This window comes from Crocuta crocuta, unplaced genomic scaffold (assembly GCF_008692635.1).
Source record: "Crocuta crocuta isolate KB4526 unplaced genomic scaffold, BGI_CrCroc_1.0 scaffold334, whole genome shotgun sequence".
Lineage (NCBI taxonomy): Eukaryota > Metazoa > Chordata > Mammalia > Carnivora > Hyaenidae > Crocuta > Crocuta crocuta.
In genome coordinates this window covers 3254610-3264077 of record NW_027533260.1, presented here as the reverse complement: position 1 = coordinate 3264077, position 9468 = coordinate 3254610, and the positions used below count along the sequence as shown (strand labels likewise).

General features: G+C 58.0%; 1 protein-coding gene across 4 annotated transcripts in view; it reads right to left on the bottom strand.

The window, feature by feature from the left end:
* The window catches only part of LIG1 (DNA ligase 1), a 31714-nt gene extending 22519 nt beyond the window's left edge, over positions 1 to 9195 (bottom strand). For 3 of the 4 annotated variants that reach the window (XM_077747260.1, XM_077747264.1, XM_077747262.1), the window contains exons 1-6: positions 9145 to 9195; positions 7977 to 8051; positions 5987 to 6070; positions 5197 to 5332; positions 2917 to 3043; positions 779 to 874 (exon numbers count right to left, since the gene is read on the bottom strand). In XM_077747260.1, the coding sequence (XP_077603386.1) occupies positions 779 to 874; positions 2917 to 3043; positions 5197 to 5332; positions 5987 to 6070; positions 7977 to 7993 (460 nt within the window). In that variant the 5' untranslated portion in view covers positions 7994 to 8051; positions 9145 to 9195. Of the gene's footprint in view, positions 1 to 778; positions 875 to 2916; positions 3044 to 5196; positions 5333 to 5986; positions 6071 to 7976; positions 8052 to 8148; positions 8293 to 9144 lie in introns of those variants that run through there. The other variant, XM_077747261.1, reaches the window with a different exon arrangement.
* Positions 9196 to 9468: the final 273 nt, after the last annotated feature.

Below are 9468 nucleotides of genomic sequence, written 5' to 3'. Positions count from 1 at the left end.
CATCCTTGAGGCAAGATAGTTTATTTTTCCAAGGGAAACTGGCGACATCTAGTGGACACTGAAGGAACTGCTGGCTTGAGGTATCTTAAGATTTCAGTCCCATTTGAGGTCTGTCCCCAGAATTCCCGCATTACCTTTCTGCAAAGCTGACCTTTCACTGGTGGCCGTGGTAAAGACTTAGCACAAAAACCCAGCGTGGGGCAGGAAACGGGGTGGGGGGGAGTCTTCAGTTGGATTCCACAGTTTGAGAAACCATGGGGAGGCCAGGAGGCATCCTATTTAGTGACTGCAACTCAGGACACAACAAAAAGTAACTGCTTTCCCTTCTGATGTGCGCACCCCATTTTCTCCAACGCCAAGGCTTCTAGAATATAAACGGCCATCTGGACATAACTACTTAATGAACAGAGACACGGAGGTTGTGGCCTGGTTGGGGGGTGGGTGCCACAAAAAAAAACCAGAGCCACTAAGGGCGCTGCAAGAGGCTGGGGACCTTGGGTAAAACTTGCCAGGAAAAAAGAAGCGATAGAGATGAAAAGGTTTTCCATCAAGACAAACAGAAGATAAACATGGGAAACACTGTGTATGAATTCACAATAAATGCAAGTGGCCCAAAGCCACCGCCTATGCTGCTGGGGGTGGGGGTGGGGTGGAGTCAGGGACACGGGCATCAAATCGGGGAGCCTGACACTCTGTCCCCTCGGAGAGGCCCCCCCCTTCCAGATTCCCCACTGCACACAAACTCCCTCCCTCTCTCCCCCTCCTCCCAGCGACTCACCTTCCTCCTCCTTCTTCCTCTTTGCCTCTCTGTCCCCATCCTTGCTCTGCTCTTCCAGGACATCCTGAATCGTGCGTTTAGGAAGCTGCTTCCGAGCTGGGAAGGTGAAGGGCACAGTATGGCTGACCTCGCTGGCCTGTGTGTCCCTGTCCCCAGGGAGCTTGGGCCCATCGGCGATGGAGTCCCTGGAGGAGGCTCTGGGACTCCCCCCTTCTGTCTGGAGGCCGGGCCCCGAGGGGGTCCCTCCATCATGACAATAAACCCAAGCAGCCACCACGAACGCGCATCTTCTCCTGGCTGGGACCCCGCCTTGAGTCGCTCACTGTCTGTGTCCTCATGAACAAACGACTTGCACTTGAACTCCTGTTCTGGAACTTGGGAGGCCGCTTCTAGAGGACTCTAAGTAGACGCTCATGCATGGTAGGGAGTTCACCGGAAGGTGACTGCAGTCGCTTTTATTATCTGTCACCTTCTCCCCGGTCTCCTGGACCCAGTGGCGCCCGCACTTGGCCGCAGAGGGACCTGCTCTCAGCGGCGGAGGGCTCGCTCCTCCTCCTCCTCGTTCAGAAAGTGTCCACGTCCCCAGGACAGTCTTTGGACACGGGCTGCCCGACCTCCCCTCGCTCCAGATGACCTTCCAACGCTTCCCACGCCACCTAACCCTTTCCTCTCCTGCGCCGCTGCACTTCTGTGGTTCCCAAACACGCCACGCCGTGCCACACCTCCGGGCCCTTGCACGTGCTGTTTGGTGGCCCTCTGGGGCAAACTTCAGGTGCCGTTCCCTCTAAATAAAATTCCTCCCCACGCAGGGCCAATCTTGGCATCAGCCCTGGGTCGCTCAGCTGTTTCGTCAGGCCCCGCTCTCTCGCAGCCCTCCCGCAGCGCCCCGGGTACCCTCAGGACAAGACCCAGGCCCCCAGCCCGTGGGGCCCTGTGCGAGCCAGCCCCGCCCTCCTGTCCCGCTGCACACCGCCTCCGAGTTCTCCCTGATCCCCGGAGTGCATTCCATTCTCCAGAAACATCGCAGGGGGTGCGATGCCCCGCATGCCCGGCCGCTCCCAGCCTGGGGCCTCTGTGCAGACGGCTCTCAGCCGCATCAGCACCCATCACACTTCCTCAGCATGGTCGACACGAGTCCGTCTTCCAAGGCTCAGCGCAAGGCATCACCCCCTATGCGCCGGCCCAGTTCTGAGCTCCCACGTACCGTGCCCCTTACCACTGCCACCATTTTTTTTTTCGTTTTTTTCATAAACAAAAAATAATTGGGAGGGGCGCCTAGGGGGCTCAGCAGATTGAGCAACTGACTTCGGCTCAGGTCACAATCGCACAGTTCATGAGTTTGAGCCCTGCGTCGGGCTCTGTGCTGACAGATAGGAGCCTGCTTCAGATCCTCTGTCTCCCCACCCCACCCCTCCCCACTCATGCACGCCCTCTCTCTCTCGCTCTCTCAAAAGTAAAAAAAAANACCTGCCACATGTCGCCCTCATCACTAGAGGGTCTCTCACCTGTGACCCCCGCCCCCATACAAACCCTTCCCGATCCCCCAGGGGACACGGTGCCATTCCTCAGGCTGGCTTTCCATGGGCCTTCTCAGTGTCCCTGCTCGGTGTCCCAGCTCGGTGTCCCCAACCCCGTGTGCTGCGCTCCAGCACACCAGGCCATCAGTGCCCTGAAGTGCCTTCTCGATGCCTCCTTCCTTCCATTAACTCTCTTCCCTTCCCATTCCCTGCCTGCTCATCCTTGTACTTCAAATCGCCCTTGAGTCGTGGCCCCTGCCCCGTGCTCCCCCAGTGAGCTGTGTGGCCTCCATGGCGGCAGGTAACCTCGGTTATAATAACCAACACTTCCTGAGCGCTCGCCAAGGGCCAAGACCAATCCCAAGCACTTTGTGCACATTTCCTCTTAATCTCTGGTACGGTAAACACCCAGTTACGGTCATCTCTGTTCTACAGATAAAGCAATTGAAGCTCAGAGAAGGTAAGTCATTTACCCAAGGTCACACTGCCAGTGGATGGTGAAGCCGCGCTCTCAACCACAACATTAAGATCAGAGCTGGGATGAGCGTGGCTGCCTGGTGCAGAAACCCTCGCGTGGATGAAGACAGGCCACGGAAGGTGCAGGAGCCTGTGTGTCCTTACCTGTGCGCCGCTTCGGGATCCCTGCTGGGGAGATCCCCACAGGAGAGGCGTCGGAGAGGGGAGGGCTGCCCTCAGGAAACGTGACTGGGCTGGCAGGGGACACGGGTGGAGAGCCCGGGGCCGGCTTCTGGAAGGCAAAAGGAAAACAATTCTAGAGTGAGGGGAGGAAGAAGGGGCCACCTCTTTGCCAAGAGTTCAGTCTCAGTTCAGGCCTCCTCCTCTTACCTGGGCCTTCACCCACCCACCTGTGAAATTTCCTGGTACCAGACTCTCCCCATCATGGACGCCAATATTTCCAAATGGACTCTTTTTTCTCCAGTAGTAGGACCTTTGATTTTTAGGTAGGCATATGATGGCCCAGCTAAAAACCACATTTCCCAGCTTCCCTTGCAGCTAGGTACAGTCAGGAGTCTGAAATCCACACTTCCCAGCCTCCCTTACAGCGAGATGTAGTCAGGAGTGTGAGAACTACATTTCCCAGCTCCCCTTGCAGCCAGGTGTAGTCAGGAGTGAGAACTACATTTCCCAGCCTCCCTTGCAGCTACATGCAGTCAGGAATCTGAGACCCACACCTTGGAGCCTCCCTTGCAGCGAGGTGTAGTCAGGAGGGTGAGAAATACATTTCCCAGCCTCCCTTGCAGCCAGGTTAGTCAGGAGTGAGAACTACATTTCCCAGCTGCCCTTGCTACTAGGTGTGGTCAGGAGTCTGAGACCCACACTTCCCAGCAACAGACACAAGGCAACAGAAGGGGAAACGCACACTTCCCAAGCAACGTCTTGGCCTCCTCACTGGCTGAACATGGACATTCACTTGGACAAGGGCATCCAGGGATAAAAGGAAGGGTATAGACTCGGCCCGGGTCTTCGACACTGAGAGGCTACCACACTAACCCAGGACTTTTTGTGCTCGTTAGAGAGAAATAAATTCCCACCTTGTATGTTGGTTTCAACCGCTCACTCATCTCCCAGGGCCCTCTGCCAGTTAAGTGATTGCCCCTCTGCTCCAAGCCTACCCGGTCCGTTCTCCCTCGTGACGTGGGCACTCTGTGAACCCCTTTCCCGCTCTGGCGCGAAGCTGTGTATTCAGCAGGGCCGGAATGGGGGGGGGGCGGGGGGAGCCTGGGGCAGCTGGATCCAATTTATGGGGTTTCCAACACTCACAGGGCCTGCGACGTGATGCCTCGTAGACACCAGCCCTCTCCGCCCGATGCCCCCTCCTCAAAGATCCGACCAGGCCCTCAAGCCACCCCCTGCAAGCTCAGAGGCCCCGGCACCCACCCGCCAGCATGTGAAGGTCTGAAATTCAGCTCTACCCTTCCAGGCGTGGAGGCTGCATCCTGCAGGGACTGCCTCCACGCTGCCTGAGCGCTCTCTCTTCCCCCCTGCCGTTACCCACTTGAAATCTGCATTCCTGGTGGACCTTTCTTTGTATTAAACTCTCTCTGTTCACATCACTCGCGTGTTCTCTCCCGTTTGGACGCTGATGGATACAGGCCCCAAAGGGGGGTGTGAAGGCTGCCGGGAACCCGATACTTCATCCGTCTCTCTCCTGCTCAAAACTGGGCCACGGATGGCTCGCAGCCCCAGAGCAAAGCACAAGCCCCTGAGGGTGGCTCCCCCCACCCCCCCAGGAGCCATGAACACATTTGGGGATGAGGCAAAGGGCCACTCAGGCTGCAGAAGGAATTAGGGTCACTAATCAGCTGCCCATTAAGCGCCTTTTTTTTTTTTTAATGCTTTATTTTAAGAGAGAGCGCGTGAGTGGGGGAGTGGCAGAGAAGAGGGAGACAGGCGGTCCTGAGCGGGCTCTGTGCTGACAGCACAGCACAGAGCCCCACGCGGGGCTCGAACTCACGAACCATGNGCCCCCCCCCCCTCCCCATTAAGTGACTTTTATGCAAGGGAGGACGGAAGCAAACGTCTGGGAAGAGACGAAAAGCCCCTGCCACCAGGGGGGACCGGACGTCTGTGGTTGAGCCCTTACTCTGTATCCTGCATTATCGTCAGACCCGCCCTTGAACGGACCCCTCTTCCTGTGCACACCCTGGGGGGCAGGTGCTCTGGGAGCTGCGTGCTATGCTGCCCCAGGTCACGGGCAGAGGTGGAGTCAGAACCGCGGAGCCCAGGCTGCCCATCTGCTCCAGGGCAGAACCGCTGACCTCCCCCACCGCCGAGGCCATGAGCTCCCCTGAGCAGCTCTGGGTTTGCAAAGCTGATGGGAATTATGGCTCCTCCTGGTCACACCGGGGAGGTTCTGGGGGGGGGGCGGGGGTGACCTACCTGGCCTTTGGAGGGCGTGAAGGCTTCATCCTCCTCCTCCCCTTCACTGCCCAGGACCCGGGCCGCCTTCCGCCCTGGCCTCTTCACTGGAGAATCGAGCTCAGGCACCTCTCCGTTCCGTTCCTTCAGTGCCGCCCTGGGAGGTGGGAGAATGGAGGTGTCCCAGCAGGCAGAGGGGGGATGCTGCCCTGAACGCTCCAGCTCCTTCCCTACGTTTCATTCCCTCCCTTCCCTTTCAAACATTTAACAGGCTTTTGCTAGGGGCCTCCTTGGCATACGCTCTTAATTATCCATCCATCCACCACATCCTACGTGCCCACCTCCTCTGCGATGAGCAAGGCTGAGGAGCGGATGGGAGTCCCCACTGAGGGCAGAGAATGGCCTCTCTTCTTCAGTCATACAAGCCCCTGAGATTTAGCGAAGTCTGTGGCCCCTCGGCTAGAGGCTGCACTTCCCAGCACCCCCTGCAGCTAGGTGTGGCCCTGTGTTGGGTTCTGATCAATAGGATGTAAGAGGTCTAACCGATGCATGCAGCTCACTCCCCAGTGCTAGTCCCCACATTGTCTGACTCCTGGGGCTCAGACTTGCCCATTGCTTTAACAATTCCGAGGCCCTTGATCCAGCTATGCCTGAAGCTGGGCCTACCTTGGGACTTTCCAGTTACCAGAGTCAAAAAAATCCCCTTTAAGGCTCCAAGACGCTCTGAGCTGGGTTTGGGACACTTACAGCCATCCAAGAGACCCTGGTTTACAGAGGAACAAATTCACCACCTCCCAGCCCAGGCACATACTTTGGAGGTGGCTCTGGCTCTCTGTTGGAGGTCTCCTTCTCTGGCTTTTTCGCTTTGCCCTCCTTCTTGGGGTGGAAAAATGACCTGCAGAAGCACAGGAGGAGAGGAGGACAGGAATGATACCAGCACAAATGACTCCAATGGGTGCCCGGTTCTAGAGTTTCCGACACACACTGCCATCCCAGGATGCAACAGCTCCCTTCGTAAGGAAAGTGGAGCTCAGCCAGGGGAGGCGGGGCTCAGCCAGGGGAGGCGGGGCTCAGCCAGGGGAGGAGGGGCTCAGCGAGAGGAGGCAGAGGCACTCTGCTCCTGTTTCCCATCCTGACGCACCCAATGACACATTCCCAACTTTCCCTCAACAAATACCAGCTAAGCGCCTCCTAGGTGTCAGGGCCTGGCTGAGGCCCCGGGGATCCGGTGGAGACCCAGACAGAGCCCCCACCCCCGGGGGGTCGACACTCAGTGGAAGAGGCAGATGGATATTAAGTCACTAAATAGAACACGTCGGAAGGCATTGCAGGGCTCTGGAAAAGGCCAATCAGGCCAGGCGTGCTCTCCCCACCTGAGACAGGCTGGCCCGAGCGGCTGGCTTCCGGAGACCCGAGTCCTGAGGAGGGATGGTGGGAACCTAATAACGCGGACACCTTGCCCCACACTCTCCTGACCCAGTGACGAAGGCCAGCGTCACAGGGGATGTCCTAGGGAGGCCGTGTGCCCCCTACTACAAGGTGATGCCAGGGTACTTCCCTTCACTGCCTGGGGACCCAGTGACAGCAACGTCAGACAAAGTTGGGGACCGTCGGCAGGCATCCTGACAAGCAAAGCCTGAGAAACAGTCACCCGCGGTGACAGAGGGAAGGGAGGAGGCACGGCAACTAAAGGCAGCCTGGGACTCCCAACTGCATCGTGGACCAGAAAAGAGCATTAACAGATAAAGCGGTGAGATCCGAACACACGGGGAGTGTAGTTAATGGTAACGTCCCAATGCCGACTCCTCGCAGTGGCCGATGGACCATGGTCACATGAGATGTCAACAGTGGAAACCGGGTGCGCCCGATGCAGGAACGGTCTCTACCGTCTGCACAGCTTTCCTGTACACCTGAAACCATTCCAGGGCCACCTGGGTGGCGCAGTCGGTGAAGCGGCCGACTTCAGCTCAGGTCGTGATCTCACGGGTTCGTGGATTCAAGCCCTGCATCAGGCTCCATGCTGAAAGCTCGGAGCCTGGAGACTGCCTCAGATTCTGTACCTCCCTCTCTCTCTCTCTCTCTCTCTCTCTCTCTCTGCCCCTCCCCAGCTTGTGTTCTCTCTCTCTCTCTCTCAAAACTAAATAAACATTAAAAAGAAAACCATTCCGGAATGACTTACTTTACAGTCAGCCAATCGATCAGCCAATCCAGCCGAGAAAGCCATCAGTGGTGCTATCGGCCCAGGACAGGCTAGGCCCAGATTCGCCATCACGTGAGAAGAACGGAGCCTGTGATCTGGGACGTCCCAGGTCTCCGGGGTGGGGGTCCAGGTCTGAGTCAGCCTAGACTCCATCCCCTCCAACTGGAATGCCCCCTCGGGTTCCCAGGGAAAGAGTTCTGGCTCCCGGGTCCANCCCCTTTTTGGGGGGGGGGGGGGGGCCTGCCCTGTGCACTGTAGTTCAGCACTGTGCTCAGCCCTTATCCAGGAGATGCTAATAAGAACCCCCCCTCTGCCCCCCCACCAGTTACGACAACCAAAAATGTCTCAGACACTGCCCGATGTTCCCTGGGGCGCCGAGCCACCGAATGCAAGCCACTGGGGTGGCATTTCTGAACCCGTGGCTAAAACCTCTTGGTTAACACCCTGCCTGTCCTTCGTGTCACACTATATGTTTTCTGTACTGACTCCTGCAAATTCCAACTTGGAGACTAACTTGTGTTCTTCCGAGAAAAGGCACAGAAAGGGAGAGAGAGAAGCAGAGAACCTCAGAGAGTGTGGGACGGAGGGGCAGGGTCCTTACATGATACTCCGCTGCATGGTGGCGTCAGAATGCTCCCTTCCCTCTCTCTTCCGTCTCTTCTCCACCCCGCTGGTCCTGAAACAGAAAGCCAAACCCTTGGTGAGAATATGGGTTATGCAGACACCAAAACACACGGCCCTCCTCCTTTCAGAAAGAAAAAACCCCAGGACACCTGGGTGGCTCAGTCGGTTAAGTGTCCAACTTTGGCCCAGGTCATGATCCCACACTTCGTGGGTTCGAGTCCCGCGTCAGGCTCTGTGCTGACAGCTTGGAGGCTGGAGCCTGCTTCAGACTCTGTGTCTCCCTCTCTCTCTGCCCTGCCTCCACTCACACTCGGTCTCTGTCTCCCCAAAATAAGCATTTAAAAAAATTTTTTAAAAAGAAAGAACCCCTCCATCCACACACACAAAATCAGAAACATAAGTTTCTCCACCAAGATGAAACTCCTGTTTTTATGGACCAAAATGATTTGCTGGTGGGACTTATTAGTGAAGACAAAGTTCCGGAGGCACCCGGGTGGCTTTGTCAGTTGAGCATCTGACTCTTGATTTCGGCTCAGGTCATGATCTCACAGCTCGTGGGTTCGAGACCCTGGGTAGAGCTCTGTGCTGACAGTGCAGAGCCCGCTTGGGATTCTACTTCCCTCTCTGCTCCTCCCCCACTCATGCTCTTGTGCTCTCTCTCAAAATAAATAAATAATTAGATAAAATATCTGCAGATGGCTAGTTGCNCAGGGCCCCTCCTGCTGGCATCTGGCCCCGCCCACAAACTTCCCCCACCCTCAACCCCTTCCAGGTGGGCCCGCCTCCCGAGCCATTCAATTTCCGATGGCTCCGCCCACCAAGCTTTCCCCTGGCCCCTCCCCCTCGGGTGTCTACGACCACGCCCCCTCGAGGAAGCACCGCCCCTTCGGGCCTCTCCTCAAACTCAGTCCGGTCCTACGGACTCCGGCCCTCGTCTAGCCGGTACCTGGCCCTCTCTCTCCNCCCCGCCCCCTCAAGCGACCCGCTGCCGACGCTCTCCCTTCCCTGCCACGCTCTCGGCCGCCTGAGCGTCCACCACGCCGGCTCCTCTGCAGCCGACCGACCCGGCGGAGCCGTGGGCCCCGAGCGAACGGCACGCGCTACGCCCCCCAGCCTCCCAGCCCCGCGTCGGCGTCCCCACTTGCCTCGCGCCGGCCCCGCGCGCCGCTGTCCTGCGCGTCACACCCGGAACCGTTCGGCGCNGGGGGCCGCTGGGAGTTGTAGTCTCCCGGACCGGAGGCTCTTAGGAAAAGGGGTGAAGTGGGGTGAGTCCTCCCGCAGAGCACGATGGGAAACGGCCCGAGCTTTCCCTCGCTCCGAGTGGGCGGATGTAGCTGTGGGTCCGAGAAGTGACTGACGGGGAAAGGAGAGTCAGTGGAAGCCGCTGCGCGAGGCACGGCGGGAAGAGAGGCGGGAGGCCGCGCGAGGCATCCCGGGAGCAAGGGCCGGGCCTGGCTTCGGCGCGGAGC